Raw genomic sequence first — 21,562 nt, forward strand, 5'->3', positions numbered from 1 at the left:
TCATAGGACACATTACATCCATGTATTTAATGTGTTTGTGTGTGTGGGGGGGGGTCATAGCATACATTACTTCCATGTATTTAATGTGTGTGTGTGGGGGGGGTCATAGCATACATTACATCCATGTATTTAATGTGTGTGTGTGGGGGGGTTCATAGCATACATTACATCCATGTATTTAATGTGTGTGTGGGGGGGGTTCATAGCATACATTACATCCATGTATTTAATGTGTGTGTGTGTGGGGGGTTCATAGCATACATTACATCCATGTATTTAATGTGTGTGTGTGTGGGGGGGTTCATAGCATACATTACATCCATGTATTTAATGTGTGTGTGGGGGTGGGGTCATAGCATACATTACTTCCATGTATTTAATGTGTGTGTGTGGGGGGGGGTCATAGCATACATTACTTCCATGTATTTAATGTGTTTGTGTGGGGGGGGTCATAGCATACATTACATCCATGTATTTAATGTGTTTGTGTGTGTGGGGGGGGGGTCATAGCATACATTACATCCATGTATTTAATGTGTGTGTGTGTGGGGGGGGGTCATAGCATACATTACATCCATGTATTTAATGTGTGTGTGGGGGGGTTCATAGCATACATTACATCCATGTATTTAATGTGTGTGTGTGGGGGTTCACAGCATACATTACATCCATGTATTTAATGTGTGTGTGTGGGGGGGTCATAGCATACATTACATCCATGTATTTAATGTGTGTGTGGGGGGGTTCATAGCATACATTACATCCATGTATTTAATGTGTGTGTGGGGGTGGGTTCATAGCATACATTACATCCATGTATTTAATGTGTGTGTGGGGGGGGTTCATAGCATACATTACATCCATGTATTTAATGTGAGTGTGTGTGTGTGGGGGGGTTCATAGCATACATTACATCCATGTATTTAATGTGTGTGTGGGGGGGTTCATAGCATACATTACATCCATGTATTTAATGTGTGTGTGTGTGGGGGTCATAGCATACATTACTTCCATGTATTTAATGTGTTTGTGTGGGGGGGTGTCATAGCATACATTACATCCATGTATTTAATGTGTGTGTGTGGGGGGGGTCATAGCATACATTACATCCATGTATTTAATGTTTGTGTGGGGGGGGTCATAGCATACATTACATCCATGTATTTAATGTGTTTGTGTGGGGGGGGTCATAGGATACATTACATCCATGTATTTAATGTGTTTGTGTGTGGGGGGGGTCATAGCATACATTACATCCATGTATTTAATGTGTTTGTGTGGGGGGGGGGGTCGTAGGATACATTACATCCATGTATTTAATGTGTTTGTGTGGGGGGGGGGTCATAGGATACATTACATCCATGTATTTAATGTGTTTGTGTGTGTGTGTGGGGGGGGGGGGTCATAGCATACATTACATCCATGAATTTAATGTGTGTGTGTGGGGGGGGGTCATAGCATACATTACATCCATGTATTTAATGTGTGTGGTGGGGGGGTTCATAGCATACATTACATCCATGTATTTAATGTGAGTGTGTGTGTGGGGGGGGTTCATAGCATACATTACATCCATGTATTTAATGTGTGTGTGGGGGGGGGTTCATAGCATACATTACATCCATGTATTTAATATGTGTGTGTGTGGGGGGGTCATAGCATACATTACATCCATGTATTTAATGTGTTTGTGTGGGGGGGTGTCATAGCATACATTACATCCATGTATTTAATGTTTGTGTGGGGGGGTCATAGCATACATTACATCCATGTATTTAATGTGTGTGTGGGGGGGTCATAGCATACATTACATCCATGTATTTAATGTGTGTGTGTGGGGGGGGGGTCATAGCATACATTACATCCATGTATTTAATGTGTTTGTGTGTGTGGGGGGGGGGTCATAGCATACATTACATCCATGTATTTAATGTGTGTGTGTGTGGGGGGGTTCATAGCATACATTACATCCATGTATTTAATGTGTGTGTGGGGGGTTCATAGCATACATTACATCCATGTATTTAATGTGTGTGTGTGGGGGGTCATAGCATACATTACATCCATGTATTTAATGTGTTTGTGTGGGGGGGGGTCATAGCATACATTACATCCATGTATTTAATGTGTTTGTGTGTGTGGGGGGGGGGGGTCATAGCATACATTACATCCATGTATTTAATGTGTGTGTGGGGGGGGGTCATAGCATTCATTACATCCATGTATTTAATGTGTGTGTGTGGGGGGGTTCATAGCATACATTACATCCATGTATTTAATGTGTGTGTGGGGGGTCATAGCATACATTACATCCATGTATTTAATGTGTGTGTGGGGGGGGTACATAGCATACATTACATCCATGTATTTAATGTGTGTGTGTGTGGGGGTTCATAGCATACATTACATCAATGTATTTAATGTGTGTGTGGGGGGGGGGGTTCATAGCATACATTACATCCATGTATTTAATGTGTGTGTGTGGGGGGGGTTCATAGCATACATTACATCCATGTATTTAATGTGTGTGTGTGGGGGGGTTCATAGCATACATTACATCCATGTATTTAATGTGTGTGTGGGGGGGGTCATAGCATACATTACATCCATGTATTTAATGTGTTTGTGTGGGGGGGGTCATAGCATACATTACATCCATGTATTTAATGTGTTGTGTGTGGGGGGGGGGTTCATAGCATACATTACATCCATGTATTTAATGTGTGTGTGTGGGGGTCATAGCATACATTACATCCATGTATTTAATGTGTGTGTGTGGGGGGGGGGTCATAGCATACATTACATCCATGTATTTAATGTGTTTGTGTGTGTGGGGGGGGGTTCATAGCATACATTACATCCATGTATTTAATGTGTGTGTGTGGGGGGGGTTCATAGCATACATTACATCCATGTATTTAATGTGTGTGTGTGGGGGGGTTCATAGCATACATTACATCCATGTATTTAATGTGTGTGTGTGGGGGGGATTCATAGCATACATTACATCCATGTATTTAATGTGTGTGTGTGGGGGGGGTTCATAGCATACATTACATCCATGTATTTAATGTGTGTGTGGGGGGGGTCATAGCATACATTACATCCATGTATTTAATGTGTGTGTGGGGGGGGTCTTAGCATACATTACATCCATGTATTTAATGTGTGTGTGTGGTGGGGGGGGTCATAGCATACATTACATCCATGTATTTAATGTGTTTGTGTGTGGGGGGGGGTCATAGCATACATTACATCCATGTATTTAATGTGTGTGGGGGGTCATAGCATACATTACATCCATGTATTTAATGTGTGTGTGTGTGTGGGGGGGGGGTTCATAGCATACATTACATCCATGTATTTAATGTGTTTGTGTGGTGGGGGGGGGTCATAGGATACATTACATCCATGTATTTAATGTGTTTGTGTGTGGGGGGGGTCATAGCATACATTACATCCATGTATTTAATGTGTGTGTGTGGGGGGGGGTTCATAGCATACATTACATCCATGTATATAATGTGTGTGTGGTGGGGGGTTCATAGCATACATTACATCCATGTATTTAATGTGTGTGTGGGGGGGTCATAGCATACATTACATCCATGTATTTAATGTGTGTGTGTGGGGGGGTCATAGCATACATTACTTCCATGTATTTAATGTGTTTGTGTGGGGGGGGTCATAGGATACATTACATCCATGTATTTAATGTGTTTGTGTGTGGGGGGGGGGGGGTCATAGCATACATTACATCCATGAATTTAATGTGTGTGTGTGGGGGGGTCATAGCATACATTACATCCATGTATTTAATGTGTGTGTGTGGGGGGGTTCATAGCATACATTACATCCATGTATTTAATGTGTGTGTTAGGGGGGCTCATAGCATACATTACTTCCATGTATTTAATGTGTGTGTGTGGGGGGGGTCATAGCATACATTACATCCATGTATTTAATGTGTGTGTGTGTGGGGGGGGGGGGTTCATAGCATACATTACATCAATGTATTTAATGTGTGTGGGGGGGGTTCATAGCATACATTACATCCATGTATTTAATGTGTGTGTGGGGGGGTTCATAGCATACATTACATCCATGTATTTAATGTGAGTGTGTGTGTGGGGGGGTTCATAGCATACATTACATCCATGTATTTAATGTGTGTGTGGGGGTTCATAGCATACATTACATCCATGTATTTAATGTGTGTGTGTGTGGGGGGGTCATAGCATACATTACATCCATGTATTTAATGTGTGTGTGTGTGGGGGGTTCATAGCATACATTACATCCATGTATTTAATGTGTGTGTGGGGGGGGTCATAGCATACATTACATCCATGTATTTAATGTGTGTGTGGTGGGGGGGGTTCATAGCATACATTACATCCATGTATTTAATGTGTGTGTGTGGGGGGTTCATAGCATACATTACATCAATGTATTTAATGTGTGTGTGTGGGGGGGTTCATAGCATACATTACATCCATGTATTTAATGTGTGTGTGTGGGGGGGGGGTCATAGCATACATTACATCCATGTATTTAATGTGTGTGTGTGGGGGGGTCATAGCATACATTACATCCATGTATTTAATGTGTTTGTGTGGGGGGGGTTCATAGCATACATTACATCCATGTATTTAATGTGTGTGTGGTGGGGGGGTCATAGCATACATTACTTCCATGTATTTAATGTGTGTGTGTGGGGGGGGGTCATAGCATACATTACATCCATGTATTTAATGTGTGTGTGTGTGTGGGGGGAGGTTCATAGCATACATTACATCCATGTATTTAATGTGTGTGTGTGGGGGGGTTCATAGCATACATTACATCCATGTATTTAATGTGTGTGTGTGGGGGGGGGTTCATAGCATACATTACATCCATGTATTTAATGTGTGTGTGTGGGGGGGATTCATAGCATACATTACATCCATGTATTTAATGTGTGTGTGTGGAGGGGGGGTTCATAGCATACATTACATCCATGTATTTAATGTGTGTGGGGGGGGGGTCATAGCATACATTACATCCATGTATTTAATGTGTGTGTGGGGGGGGGTCTTAGCATACATTACATCCATGTATTTAATGTGTTTGTGTGGTGGGGGGGGTCATAGCATACATTACATCCATGTATTTAATGTGTTTGTGTGTGGGGGGGTCATAGCATACATTACATCCATGTATTTAATGTGTGTGTGGGGGGGGGGGTCATAGCACACATTACATCCATGTATTTAATGTGTGTGTGTGGGGGGGGTTCATAGCATACATTACATCCATGTATTTAATGTGTTTGTGTGGTGGGGGGGGTCATAGGATACATTACATCCATGTATTTAATGTGTTTGTGTGTGGGGGGGGTCATAGCATACATTACATCCATGTATTTAATGTGTGTGTGTGGGGGGGGTTCATAGCATACATTACATCCATGTATATAATGTGTGTGTGTGGGGGGGGTTCATAGCATACATTACATCCATGTATTTAATGTGTGTGTGGGGGGGGGTCACAGCATACATTACATCCATGTATTTAATGTGTGTGTGTGGGGGGGTCATAGCATACATTACATCCATGTATTTAATGTGTTTGTGTGGGGGGGGGTCATAGGATACATTACATCCATGTATTTAATGTGTTTGTGTGTGTGGGGGGGGTCATAGCATACATTACATCCATGAATTTAATGTGTGTGTGTGGGGGGGGTCATAGCATACATTACATCCATGTATTTAATGTGTGTGTGTGGGGGGGTTCATAGCATACATTACATCCATGTATTTAATGTGTGTGTTAGGGGGCTCATAGCATACATTACATCCATGTATTTAATGTGTGTGTGTGTGTGGGGGGTTCATAGCATACATTACATCAATGTATTTAATGTGTGTGGGGGGGGGTTCATAGCATACATTACATCCATGTATTTAATGTGTGTGTGGGGGGGGGTTCATAGCATACATTACATCCATGTATTTAATGTGAGTGTGTGTGTGGGGGGGGGTTCATAGCATACATTACATCCATGTATTTAATGTGTGTGTGGGGGGGTTCATAGCATACATTACATCCATGTATTTAATATGTGTGTGTGGTGGGGGGGTCATAGCATACATTACTTCCATGTATTTAATGTGTTTGTGTGGGGGGGTGTCATAGCATACATTACATCCATGTATTTAATGTGTGTGGGGGGGTCATAGCATACATTACATCCATGTATTTAATGTTTGTGTGTGTTGGGGGGGGGGTTCATAGCATACATTACATCCATGTATTTAATGTGTGTGTGTGTGTTGGGGGGGGTTCATAGCATACATTACATCCATGTATTTAATGTTTGTGTGGGGGGGGGTCATAGCATACATTACATCCATGTATTTAATGTTTGTGTGTGGGGGGGTCATAGCATACATTACATCCATGTATTTAATGTGTTTGTGTGGGGGGGGGGTCATAGGATACATTACATCCATGTATTTAATGTGTTTGTGTGTGTGGGGGGGTCATAGCATACATTACTTCCATGTATTTAATGTGTTTGTGTGTGTGGGGGGGGGGTCATAGGATATATTACATCCATGTATTTAATGTGTTTGTGTGTGGGGGGGGTCATAGCATACATTACATCCATGTATTTAATGTGTGTGTGGGGGGGGTCATAGCATACATTACATCCATGTATTTAATGTGTGTGTGTGGGGGGGTCATAGCATACATTACATCCATGTATTTAATGTGTGTGTGGGGGGTTCATAGCATACATTACATCCATGTATTTAATGTGTGTGTGTGGGGGGGGTTCATAGCATACATTACATCCATGTATATAATGTGTGTGTGTGTGTGGGGGGGGTTCATAGCATACATTACATCCATGTATTTAATGTGTGTGTGTGTGGGGGGGTCATAGCATACATTACATCCATGTATTTAATGTGTGTGTGTGGGGGTGTCATAGCATACATTACATCCATGTATTTAATGTGTGGGGGGTCAAGCATACATTACATCCATGTATTTAATGTGTGTGTGGGGGGGTCATAGCATACATTACATCCATGTATTTAATGTGTGTGTGTGTGTGTGGGGGGTTCATAGCATACATTACATCCATGTATTTAATGTGTGTGTGTGTGTGGGGGGGTCATAGCATACATTACATCCATGTATTTAATGTGTGTGTGTGTGTGGGGGGGTTCATAGCATACATTACATCCATGTATTTAATGTGTGTGTGGTGGGGGGGTCATAGCATACATTACATCCATGTATTTAATGTGTGTGTGTGGGGGGGGGTTCATAGCATACATTACATCCATGTATTTAATGTGTGTGTGTGGGGGGGTTCATAGCATACATTACATCCATGTAGTTAATGTGTGTGTGGGGGGGTTCATAGCATACATTACATCCATGTATTTAATGTGTGTGTGGTGGGGGGGGGGTTCATAGCATACATTACATCCATGTATTTAATGTGTGTGTGTGTGGGGGGTTCATAGCATACATTACATCCATGTATTTAATGTGTGTGTGTGGGGGGGGTTCATAGCATACATTACATCCATGTATTTAATGTGTGTGTGTGGGGGGTCATAGCATACATTACATCCATGTATTTAATGTGTGTGTGTGTGTGGGGGTTCATAGCATACATTACATCCATGTATTTAATGTGTGTGTGGTGGGGGGGGTCATAGCATACATTACATCCATGTATTTAATATGTGTGTGTGTGGGGGGGGTTCATAGCATACATTACATCCATGTATTTAATGTGTGTGTGTGGGGGGTTCATAGCATACATTACATCCATGTATTTAATGTGAGTGTGTGTGTGGGAGGGGGTTCATAGCATACATTACATCCATGTATTTAATGTGTGTGTGTGGGGGGGTTCATAGCATACATTACATCCATGTATTTAATATGTGTGTGTGGGGGGGGGGGTCATAGCATACATTACTTCCATGTATTTAATGTGTTTGTGTGGGGGGTGTCATAGCATACATTACATCCATGTATTTAATGTGTGTGTGGGGGGGTCATAGCATACATTACATCCATGTATTTAATGTTTGTGTGTGTTTGGGGGGTTCATAGCATACATTACATCCATGTATTTAATGTGTGTGTGTGTGTTGGGGGGTTCATAGCATACATTACATCCATGTATTTAATGTTTGTGTGGGGGGGGGTCATAGCATACATTACATCCATGTATTTAATGTTTGTGTGTGGGGGGGTCATAGCATACATTACATCCATGTATTTAATGTGTTTGTGTGGGGGGGGGTCATAGGATACATTACATCCATGTATTTAATGTGTTTGTGTGTGTGGGGGGGGGTCATAGCATACATTACTTCCATGTATTTAATGTGTTTGTGTGTGTGTGGGGGGGGTCATAGGATATATTACATCCATGTATTTAATGTGTTTGTGTGTGGGGGGGGGGGTCATAGCATACATTACATCCATGTATTTAATGTGTGTGTGGGGGGGTCATAGCATACATTACTTCCATGTATTTAATGTGTGTGTGTGGGGGGTCATAGCATACATTACATCCATGTATTTAATGTGTGTGTGGGGGGGGTTCATAGCATACATTACATCCATGTATTTAATGTGTGTGTGTGGGGGGGTTCATAGCATACATTACATCCATGTATATAATGTGTGTGTGTGTGTGTGTGGGGGGGGGTTCATAGCATACATTACATCCATGTATTTAATGTGTGTGTGTGTGTGGTGGGGGTCATAGCATACATTACTTCCATGTATTTAATGTGTTTGTGTGGGGGGGTGTCATAGCATACATTACATCCATGTATTTAATGTGTGGGGGGGGGGTTCATAGCATACATTACATCCATGTATTTAATGTGTGTGTGTGTGGGGGGGTCATAGCATACATTACATCCATGTATTTAATGTGTGTGTGTGTGTGTGGGGGGTTCATAGCATACATTACATCCATGTATTTAATGTTGTGTGGTGGGGGGTTCATAGCATACATTACATCCATGTATTTAATGTGTGTGTGTGGGGGGGGTTCATAGCATACATTACATCCATGTATTTAATGTGTGTGTGTGTGGGGGTTCATAGCATACATTACATCCATGTATTTAATGTGTGTGTGTGGGGGGGGTCATAGCATACATTACATCCATGTATTTAATGTGTGTGTGTGGGGGGGTTCATAGCATACATTACATCCATGTATTTAATGTTGTGTGTGGGGGTTCATAGCATACATTACATCCATGTATTTAATGTTATTGTGGGGGGGGGTTCATAGCATACATTACATCCATGTATTTAATGTGTGTGTGTGTGTGGGGGGGGTTCATAGCATACATTACATCCATGTATTTAATGTATGTGTGTGGGGGGGTTCATAGCATACATTACATCCATGTAGTTAATGTGTGTGTGGGGGGGGTTCATAGCATACATTACATCCATGTATTTAATGTGTGTGTGGTGGGGGGGGTCATAGCATACATTACATCCATGTATTTAATGTGTGTGTGTGGGGGGGGGGGGTTCATAGCATACATTACATCCATGTATTTAATGTTATTGTGGGGGGGTTCATAGCATACATTACATCAATGTATTTAATGTGTGTGGGGGGGTTCATAGCATACATTACATCCATGTATTTAATGTGTGTGTGGTGGGGGGTTCATAGCATACATTACATCCATGTATTTAATGTGAGTGTGTGTGTGGGGGGGGGTTCATAGCATACATTACATCCATGTATTTAATGTGTGTGTGGGGGGGTTCATAGCATACATTACATCCATGTATTTAATATGTGTGTGTGTGGGGGGGGGTCATAGCATACATTACATCCATGTATTTAATGTGTGTGTGTGGGGGGGTTCATAGCATACATTACATCCATGTATTTAATGTGTGTGTGGGGGGGGGTTCATAGCATACATTACATCCATGTATTTAATGTGTGTGTGTGGGGGGGGTTCATAGCATACATTACATCAATGTATTTAATGTGTGTGTGGGGGGGGGGGGTTCATAGCATACATTACATCCATGTATTTAATGTGTGTGTGTGGGGGGTTCATAGCATACATTACATCCATGTATTTAATGTGAGTGTGTGTGTGGGGGGGGGTTCATAGCATACATTACATCCATGTATTTAATGTGTGTGTGGGGGGGGTTCATAGCATACATTACATCCATGTATTTAATGTGTGTGTGTGTGTGGGGGGTCATAGCATACATTACATCCATGTATTTAATGTGTTTGTGTGGGGGGGTGTCATAGCATACATTACATCCATGTATTTAATGTGTGTGGGTGGGGGTCATAGCATACATTACATCCATGTATTTAATGTTTTTGTGTGTTTGGGGGGGGTTCATAGCATACATTACATCCATGTATTTAATGTGTGTGTGTGTGTTTGGGGGGGGTTCATAGCATACATTACATCCATGTATTTAATGTTGTGTGTGGGGGGGGTCATAGCATACATTACATCCATGTATTTAATGTGTTTGTGTGGGGGGGGGTCATAGCATACATTACATCCATGTATTTAATGTGTGTGTGTGGGGGGGGGTTCATAGCATACATTACATCCATGTATTTAATGTTGTGTGTGGGGGGGGTTCATAGCATACATTACATCCATGTATTTAATGTTATTGTGGGGGGGTTCATAGCATACATTACATCCATGTATTTAATGTGTGTGTGTGTGTGGGGGGGTTCATAGCATACATTACATCCATGTATTTAATGTATGTGTGTGGGGGGGTTCATAGCATACATTACATCCATGTAGTTAATGTGTGTGTGGGGGGGGGGTTCATAGCATACATTACATCCATGTATTTAATGTGTGTGTGGTGGGGGGGTCATAGCATACATTACATCCATGTATTTAATGTGTGTGTGTGGGGGGGTTCATAGCATACATTACATCCATGTATTTAATGTTATTGTGGGGGGGGTTCATAGCATACATTACATCAATGTATTTAATGTGTGTGGGGGGGTTCATAGCATACATTACATCCATGTATTTAATGTGTGTGTGGGGGGGGGTTCATAGCATACATTACATCCATGTATTTAATGTGAGTGTGTGTGTGGGGGGGGGTTCATAGCATACATTACATCCATGTATTTAATGTGTGTGTGGGGGGGGGGGGGTTCATAGCATACATTACATCCATGTATTTAATATGTGTGTGTGTGGGGGGGGTCATAGCATACATTACATCCATGTATTTAATGTGTGTGTGTGGGGGGGGTTCATAGCATACATTACATCCATGTATTTAATGTGTGTGTGGGGGGGGGGTTCATAGCATACATTACATCCATGTATTTAATGTGTGTGTGTGGGGGGGGGGTTCATAGCATACATTACATCCATGTATTTAATGTGTGTGTGGGGGGGTTCATAGCATACATTACATCCATGTATTTAATGTGTGTGTGTGGGGGGGTTCATAGCATACATTACATCCATGTATTTAATGTGAGTGTGTGTGTGGGGGGGGGTTCATAGCATACATTACATCCATGTATTTAATGTGTGTGTGGGGGGGTTCATAGCATACATTACATCCATGTATTTAATGTGTGTGTGTGGGGGGGGGGTCATAGCATACATTACTTCCATGTATTTAATGTGTTTGTGTGGGGGGGGTGTCATAGCATACATTACATCCATGTATTTAATGTGTGTGGGGGGGGTCATAGCATACATTACATCCATGTATTTAATGTTTGTGTGTGTTTGGGGGGGGTTCATAGCATACATTACATCCATGTATTTAATGTGTGTGTGTGTGTTTGGGGGGGTTCATAGCATACATTACATCCATGTATTTAATGTTTGTGTGGGGGGGGTCATAGCATACATTACATCCATGTATTTAATGTGTTTGTGTGGGGGGGGTCATAGGATACATTACATCCATGTATTTAATGTGTTTGTGTGTGTGGGGGGGTCATAGCATACATTACATCCATGTATTTAATGTGTTTGTGTGTGGGGGGGGGTCATAGGATACATTACATCCATGTATTTAATGTGTTTGTGTGTGTGTGTGTGGGGGGGGGGTCATAGCATACATTACATCCATGTATTTAATGTGTGTGTGGGGGGGGTCATAGCATACATTACATCCATGTATTTAATGTGTGTGTGTGGGGGGGGGTCATAGCATACATTACATCCATGTATTTAATGTGTGTGTGGGGGGGGGGTTCATAGCATACATTACATCCATGTATTTAATGTGTGTGTGTGGGGGGGGGGGTTCATAGCATACATTACATCCATGTATATAATGTGTGTGTGTGTGTGTGTGTGGGGGGGGGTTCATAGCATACATTACATCCATGTATTTAATGTGTGTGTGTGTGGGGGGGGGTCATAGCATACATTACTTCCATGTATTTAATGTGTTTGTGTGGGGGGGTGTCATAGCATACATTACATCCATGTATTTAATGTGTGGGGGGGGTCATAGCATACATTACATCCATGTATTTAATGTGTGTGTGGTGGGGGGGGTTCATAGCATACATTACATCCATGTATTTAATGTGTGTGTGTGTGGGTGGGGGTCATAGCATACATTACATCCATGTATTTAATGTGTGTGTGTGTGTGTGTGGGGGGGTTCATAGCATACATTACATCCATGTATTTAATGTGTGTGTGGTGGGGGGGGGTCATAGCATACATTACATCCATGTATTTAATGTGTGTGTGTGGGGGTGGGGGGTTCATAGCATACATTACATCCATGTATTTAATGTTATGTGTGGGGGGTTCATAGCATACATTACATCCATGTATTTAATGTGTGTGTGTGGGGGGGGTTCATAGCATACATTACATCCATGTATTTAATGTGTGTGTGTGTGTGGGGGGGTTCATAGCATACATTACATCCATGTATTTAATGTGTGTGTGTGTGGGGGGTCATAGCATACATTACATCCATGTATTTAATGTGTGTGTGTGTGTGTGGGGGGGTTCATAGCATACATTACATCCATGTATTTAATGTGTGTGTGGTGGGGGGGGTCATAGCATACATTACATCCATGTATTTAATGTGTGTGTGTGGGGGTGGGGGTTCATAGCATACATTACATCCATGTATTTAATGTTATTGTGGGGGGGGGTTCATAGCATACATTACATCCATGTATTTAATGTGTGTGTGTGGGGGGGTTCATAGCATACATTACATCCATGTATTTAATGTGTGTGTGTGTGTGGGGGGGGGGTTCATAGCATACATTACATCCATGTATTTAATGTGTGTGTGGGGGGGGGTTCATAGCATACATTACATCCATGTATTTAATGTGTGTGTGTGGGGGGGTTCATAGCATACATTACATCCATGTATTTAATGTTGTGTGGGGGGGTTCATAGCATACATTACATCCATGTATTTAATGTGTGTGTGTGGGGGGGTTCATAGCATACATTACATCCATGTATTTAATGTGTGTGTGTGTGGGGGGGTTCATAGCATACATTACATCCATGTATTTAATGTATGTGTGTGGGGGGGGGGGTTCATAGCATACATTACATCCATGTATTTAATGTGTGTGTGTGTGGGGGGTTCATAGCATACATTACATCCATGTATTTAATGTGTGTGTGGGGGGGGTTCATAGCATACATTACATCCATGTATTTAATGTGTGTGTGTGTGGGGGGGTTCATAGCATACATTACATCCATGTATTTAATGTGTGTGTGTGGGGGGTTCATAGCATACATTACATCCATGTATTTAATGTGTGTGTGTGGGGGGGTTCATAGCATACATTACATCCATGTATTTAATGTGTGTGTGTGTGTGTGTGGGGGTTCATAGCATACATTACATCCATGTATTTAATGTGTGTGTGGTGGGGGGGGTCATAGCATACATTACATCCATGTATTTAATGTGTGTGTGTGGGGGGGGGGGTTCATAGCATACATTACATCCATGTATTTAATGTTATTGTGGGGGGGGTTCATAGCATACATTACATCCATGTATTTAATGTGTGTGTGTGGGGGGGGTTCATAGCATACATTACATCCATGTATTTAATGTGTGTGTGTGTGTGGGGGGTTCATAGCATACATTACATCCATGTATTTAATGTGTGTGTGTGGGGGGTCATAGCATACATTACATCCATGTATTTAATGTGTGTGTGTGGGGGGTTCATAGCATACATTACATCCATGTATTTAATGTGTTTGTGTGTGGGGGGGTCATAGCATACATTACATCCATGTATTTAATGTGTGTGGGGGGGGGTTTATAGCATACATTACATCCATGTATTTAATGTGTGTGTGTGTGGGGGGTTCATAGCATACATTACATCCATGTATTTAATGTGTGTGTGGGGGGGTCATAGCATACATTACTTCCATGTATTTAATGTGTGTGTGTGGGGGGGGGTCATAGCATTCATTACATCCATGTATTTAATGTGTTTGTGTGTGTGGGGGGGGTCATAGCATACATTACATCCATGTATTTAATGTGTGTGTTTGGGGGGGGGGGTTAATAGCATACATTACATCCATGTATTTAATGTGTGTGTGTGTGTGGGGGGGGTTCATAGCATACATTACATCCATGTATTTAATGTGTTTGCATCTAGATTTATTACCTTTAGTCCTCCTGGACTCCCGTCTCAGAGTGCTGGTTTTGACATCTGCTTTGAGCTCCGAGCTGGCTGACTCTCCTCCGGCTGATGACATCCTCCTGGGTCCTTCCTGTCCTCAGTCCTCCTCACAGCAGATCCACCATGGGGTTATCACTCCTCTGCTGCCTCCCGTGGACTATTCTCCTATCCCCTACTCCAGGATGGTTATCACACACACCCTACCTCCTTTGGACTGCCCACAACCCGACTGTCCCCTACCCTCTGTCCCCTACCCCCTGTCCCCTACCCCCTGTCCCCTACTCCAGGTCTAGGACAGAGCCACTACTCCCTCTACTCCAGGTCTAGGACAGAGCCACTACACCCTCTACTCCAGGTCTAGGACAGAGCCACTACTCCCTCTACTCCAGGTCTAGGACGGAGCCACTACTCCCTCTACTCCAGGTCTAGGACAGAGCCACTACTCCCTCTACTCCAGGTCTAGGACGGAGCCACTACTCCCTCTACTCCAGGTCTAGGACAGAGCCACTACTCCCTCTACTCCAGGTCTAGGACAGAGCCACTACTCCCTCTACTCCAGGTCTAGGACAGAACCACTACTCCCTCTACTCCAGGTCTAGGACAGAGCCACTACTCCCTCTACTCCAGGTCTAGGACAGAGCCACTACTCCCTCTACTCCAGGTCTAGGACAGAGCCACTACTCCCTCTACTCCAGGTCTAGGACAGAGCCACTACTCCCTCTACTCCAGGTCTAGGACAGAGCCACTACTCCCTCTACTCCAGGTCTAGGACAGAGCCACTACTCCCTCTACTCCAGGTCTAGGACAGAGCCACTACTCCCTCTACTCCAGGTCTAGGACGGAGCCACTACTCCCTCTACTCCAGGTCTAGGACAGAGCCACTACTCCCTCTACTCCAGGAAGGACGGAGCCACTACTCCCTCGACTCCAGGTCTAGGACGGAGCCACTACTCCCTCTACTCCAGGTCTAGGACAGAGCCACTACACCCTCTACTCCAGGTCTAGGACAGAGCCACTACTCCCTCTACTCCAGGTCTAGGACAGAGCCACTACTCCCTCTACTCCAGGTCTAGGACAGAGCCACTACTCCCTCTACTCCAGGTCTAGGACAGAGCCACTACTCCCTCTACTCCAGGTCTAGGACAGAGCCACTACTCCCTCTACTCCAGGTCTAGGATAGAGCCACTACTCCCTCTACTCCAGGTCTAGGACGGAGCCACTACTCCCTCTACTCCAGGTCTAGGATGGAGCCACTACTCCCTCTACTCCAGGTCTAGGATGGAGCCACTACTCCCTCTACTCCAGGTCTAGGATGGAGCCACTACTCCCTCTACTCCAGGTCTAGGATGGAGCCACTACTCCCTCTACTCCAGGTCTAGGATGGAGCCACTACTCCCTCTACTCCAGGTCTAGGACAGAGCCACTACTCCCTCTACTCCAGGTCTAGGATGGAGCCACTACTCCCTCTACTCCAGGTCTAGGACAGAGCCACTACTCCCTCTACTCCAGGTCTAGGATAGAGCCACTACTCCCTCTACTCCAGGTCTAGGACGGAGCCACTACTCCCTCTACTCCAGGTCTAGGATGGAGCCACTACTCCCTCTACTCCAGGTCTAGGATGGAGCCACTACTCCCTCTACTCCAGGTCTAGGATGGAGCCACTACTCCCTCTACTCCAGGTCTAGGATGGAGCCACTACTCCCTCTACTCCAGGTCTAGGACAGAGCCACTACTCCCTCTACTCCAGGTCTAGGACAGAGTTTTCCTCCAAGTCCATGGTGAGAAGCCTGGTGTTATTCCTCTTTGGTGAAGAGATCCAGGGGTTCAGATCTCCTTCAATGTGGACCCATCCTGGTAGAGCTGATGACGGGTAGATGTTGTACCGGTCCTTCTGAATGCTTCAGACTAGTTCTAACATGGTGGCTAGATGTTCCTCAAATAAGGTCAAGTATTACATGGTCCCTCTATTGCTCTTTAGTGCAGATCCCATTTAGTGATTGGTGAATTCCTCCTTCCAAAGAGAACACATGGGTTGTTGTTGTACTGTATTATTCTTTAGTCCAGGTTGAGTACTGGTATTCCTCTTTGGTAGGACACTTCAGAGACTGTCCTTCTGTTGTACACCTCTGTCCCTCCCTCCATTAGCACTGGAAGTCAAAGAGACAGGGAAGACATTTAGCCTTAGCTAATGACAGTGTGTGCGTGTGTGTGTGTGTGTGTGTGTGTGTGTGTGTGTGTGTGTGTGTGTGTGTGTGTGTGTGTGTGTGTGTGTGTGTGTGTGTGTGTGTGTGTGTGTGTGTGTGTGTGTGTGAAATTAGTCACTGGTAATTGACATGACAAACACATTCCAGCATTAGTCCTTATTACATGAATTAAAGCATGAGAACGACAGATATGAATTCATCACTCAACTGTGTAGTCATTATCTCGTCTCGCTGTCACATGTTTGTTTCCATCTAGATCACCAAGGTTATTTCTGTGTTTAAAAGGTACAATCTGGGATCTGGGAATCTGTTTCATGGTCATTTGAACTCTTGATATTTACCAAAACAAGTGGCAGGCTGGCGATTTCCTTAAAAAAACCGAATCCCAGATAGCTGTAAGCAAACAACATTACCAAGTTATACACCCCATACATGGTCAGTGTTTCCTGTAATTTGCTCTCTATTACAGAAGAAAAACAGGAAGCAGACTTTCTAGAGGAGAACTGTGGAGAGAGAGAATGTTGGCATGGGAGCGTTGAATTGGAACACACACACACGCAGAGACACACACACACAACCTCACAAACTCACACGCACTTTGAATTGGAACCACCAGCGTGCTTAATGTCCTTGAATCATCTTCTGCTAACATGTGGGCAGAGCCAAGGCCAAGGCTGACACCGAGAACAACAATGTGGTTGGCATGGTGATGGTTCATTGTTGACAGAATAAACCTCTACTCCCCTGTGTCTGTCCACAAAAAGAGCAGCTCTGCTCAGTAGCTCACATGGCATTGTGCACATGCGTCTACTGTGACATTGTGTGACATTGTACTGTATGTGGGCGCGTGCGAGAGAGAGAGAGAGAGAGAGAGAGAGAGAGAGAGAGAGAGAGAGAGAGAGAGAGAGTGTGTGTGTGTGAGAGAGAGAGCATGCAAGAGAGAGAGATAAACCGAGACAGAGAGAAATCTCCTATCGAGTCCAGAGCAATAGCTCCTCTCCTCTCTTCCATCGCTGCAGGTGAGTCTTCAGCCCTGCTATTACTCAGAGGCCAGACACAAAAGACATTACATTACATTTCCCAAAACAACAGGTTACTGCAACCTGCCTAGTCATTACTGTTTCTCTGCGTGTGAGCATGTAAATGTCTGGCCCTGTGGGTTGCGCTGCCTGTGCAGCCAGGGCACAAGTGATACAAGTCAGCATTCAATGTCCATCCATACCTGAGTACGTCGGAAGATTACGTGAAAACCTGCCACTAGGGGCAACAGTGAGCGCTGTTACCTTCAAGTAGGTTTCAGTAATAAAGTTGTTTTTAAGGATTTTAGTTTTAAGCCTATCCCAAACCATAACCGTTACCGTAACCATTCAGAGTTCATTTCTAAACTTAAGATTTCAGAGTTAATGCCTAAACTTAACCCTAACCTTAAAAATTCTGAGTTAATGCCTAAACTTAACCTTAAACACTTAAACACTTGTAATTCTGATGTGAAACTGTGAGAGCTAGTTGGCCTGAGAGCATTTCACTGTCGCCCTGCGAGCATTTCACTGTCGCCCTGCGAGCATTTCACTGTCGCCCTGCGAGCATTTCACTGTCGCCCTGCGAGCATTTCACTGTCACCCTGCGAGCATTTCACTGTCGCCCTGCGAGCATTTCACTGTCGCCCTGCGAGCATTTCACTGCCGCCCTGCGAGCATTTCACTGTCGCCCTGCGAGCATTTCACTGTCGCCCTGCGAGCATTTCACTGTCGCCCTGCGAGCATTTCACTGTCGCCCTGCGAGCATTTCACTGTCACCCTGCGAGCATTTCACTGCTGCCCTGCGAGCATTTCACTGTCGCCCTGCGAGCATTTCACTGTCGCCCTGCGAGCATTTCACTGTCGCCCTGCGAGCATTTCACTGTCGCCCTGCGAGCATTTCACTGTCGCCCTGCGAGCATTTCACTGCTGCCCTGCGAGCATTTCACTGTCGCCCTGCGAGCATTTCACTGCCGCCCTGCGAGCATTTCACTGCTGCCCTGCGAGCATTTTACTTTCACTGTCGAGCATTTCACTGTCGCCCCGCGAGCATTTCACTGTCGCCCGCGAGCATTTCACTGTTGCCCCGTGAGCGTTTCTGTCACGTCCTGACCAGTATAAGGGGTTATTGGTTATTGTAGTTTGGTCAGGACGTGGCAGGGGGTATTTGTTTTATGTGGTTCGGGGTTTAATGGGATATGTATTTATGTAAGAGGGGTGTTTGATTTATGTGTTCCGGGGTTTTTGGGTAATGTTCTTGTTTTGTATTTCTATGTTTTTCTGTGTTGTGTATTTCTTTGTTGGACTGGTATGGCTCTCAATCAGGAACAGCTGTACATCGTTGTTGCTGATTGAGAGTCATACTTAAGTAGCCCTGTTTTCACCTGCCCCTTTGTGGGAAGTTGTTGTTGTACTGCTGTGTGTTAGCCTGCAACACTGTTCGTTCGATCGTTTTGTTTGTTACGTGTTCTAATAAAGTTAAGATGAGCACTCAACCCGCTGCGCCTTGGTCCATGACGTACGACGACCGTTACAGAACTTCCCACCACCAACGGACCAAGCAGCGGGCCCAGGAAGAGGAAGGATCCTGGTCCAGGGAGAGAAGGGAGTGGAGGACATTTTGGACATGGGAGGAGGTAATGGCAGGGGACAAGACCCTGCCATGGAAACAGGTGGAGACAGTGAGGGAGGAACGGTGAAAGTGGAGCGAAGAGCGGGCCCAACGTAGGATGCATGAGAGGCAGCCCCAACAATTTTTTTGGGGGGGCACACGGGTAGTTTGGCTGGGCCAGGGTTAAGCCCCAAGCCAACTCCCCGTGCTTATCGGAGGCAGCTTGTTACTGGTCAGGCCCAGTGCTATGGGGTGATGCACACGGCGTCGAGGCCGAGCATTCACAGGCCAGTGTGCGCGGTGCCAGCGCCCCGCATTTGCCAGGGGGAAGCGGGCATCCAGCCAGTAAGGGTGGTGCCAGTACTGCGCTCAAGACCGCCTGTGCGCCTTCACGGCCCAGTGTATCCTGTTCCCGCTCCTCGCACTAACCCTGAGGTGCGTGTATCCAGTCTGGCGTCTCCTAAGTCAGCACCACGCACCAGGCCTCCAGTGCGTCAGCCCAGTCCAACTCGTCCTGTTCCTGCTCCTCACACTAGCCCTGAGGTGCGTGTTTCCAGTCTGGCACATCCAAAGCCAGCACCACGCACCAGGCCTCCAGTGCGTCAGCCGAGTCCAACTCGTCCTGTTCCTGCTCCCCGCACTAGCCCTGAGGTGCGTGTCTCCAGTCTGGTACCTCCACTACCAGCCCCACGCATCAGGCTTTCAGTGCGCAGTCCCTGTCCAGAGCTTCCAACGACAGTACCCCGTCCAGAGCTTCTGACGACAGTACCCCGTCCAGAGCTTCCGACGACAGTACCCCGTCCAGAGCTTCCGGCAGTACCCCGTCCAGAGCTTCCAACGACAGTACCCCGTCCAGAGTGTCCGATGACAGTGCCACGTCCAGAGTGTCCGGCGACAGTGCCACGTCCAGAGTGTCCGGCGACAGTGCCCCGTCTAGAGATGGCCCACAGTCCGGAACCAAGAGAGACGGCCCACAGTCCGGAACCGAGTGAGACGGCCTACAGTCCGGAACCAGGTGACCTACAGGGGCCTACAGTCCGGAGCTCTCAGAGTCGCCCTACAGTCCGGAGCTCCCAGAGTCGCCCCACAGTCCGGCGCTCCCAGAATCGTCCTTCAGTGCCCCGTATAGAGATGGCCCACAGTCCGGAACCAAGAGAGACGGCCCACAGTCCGGAACCGAGTGAGACGGCCCACAGTCCGGAGCTCCCAGAGTCGCCCTACAGTCCGGAGCTCCCAGAGTCGTCCTACAGTCCGGAGCTCCCAGAATCGTCCTTCTGCCTGAGGTCTACAGCGAAGTGCTTCAGCCCGAGGTCTACAGCGACGTGCCTCAGCCAGAGGTATTCAGCGGGGGTGGACAGGTTAGGTGGTGGACTAAGGCCAGAGCCTGAGCCACCTCCACAGTAGGAGGATTGGGGAGGGGGGGTGTAGCACGGGAACCGTCGGTGACGGCAGCCACCCTCCCTTCCCTCCCTTTAGTTTGGGGGGTTTATTTTGTGTTTATTTTTGTGTGAGGTGCATCCGGGGTCTGCACCTTTGGGGGTACTGTCACGTCCTGACCAGTATAAGGGGTTATTGGTTATTGTAGTTTGGTCAGGACGTGGCAGGGGGTATTTGTTTTTTGTGGTTCGGGGTTTAATAGGATATGTATTTATGTAAGAGGGGTGTTTGATTTATGTGTTCCGGGGTTTTTGGGTAATGTTCTTGTTTTGTATTTCTATGTTTTTCTGTGTTTTTCTATGTTGTGTATTTCTTTGTTGGCCTGGTATGGCTCTCAATCAGGAACAGCTGTACATCGTTGTTGCTGATTGAGAGTCATACTTAAGTAGCCCTGTTTTCACCTGTCCCTTTGTGGGAAGTTGTTGTTGTACTGCTGTGTGTTAGCCTGCAACACTGTTCGTTCGATCGTTTTCTTGTTTTGTTTGTTACGTGTTCTAATAAAGTTAAGATGAGCACTCAACCCGCTGCGCCTTGGTCTATGACG

General features: G+C 45.1%; 1 protein-coding gene across 4 annotated transcripts in view; it reads right to left on the reverse strand.

Annotated features, from left to right (window-relative positions):
• Positions 1 to 21,562, reverse strand: part of LOC106569298 (disabled homolog 1) — a 129,192-nt gene that overhangs the window by 84,671 nt on the left and 22,959 nt on the right. For all 4 annotated transcript variants that reach the window (XM_045694238.1, XM_045694236.1, XM_045694237.1 and 1 more), the window contains exon 2: positions 14,735 to 16,896. In XM_045694238.1, the coding sequence (XP_045550194.1) occupies positions 14,735 to 14,825 (91 nt within the window). In that variant the 5' untranslated portion in view covers positions 14,826 to 16,896. The remainder of the gene's footprint in view (positions 1 to 14,734; positions 16,897 to 21,562) is intronic.

This window comes from Salmo salar, chromosome ssa14 (assembly GCF_905237065.1).
Source record: "Salmo salar chromosome ssa14, Ssal_v3.1, whole genome shotgun sequence".
NCBI lineage: Eukaryota > Metazoa > Chordata > Actinopteri > Salmoniformes > Salmonidae > Salmo > Salmo salar.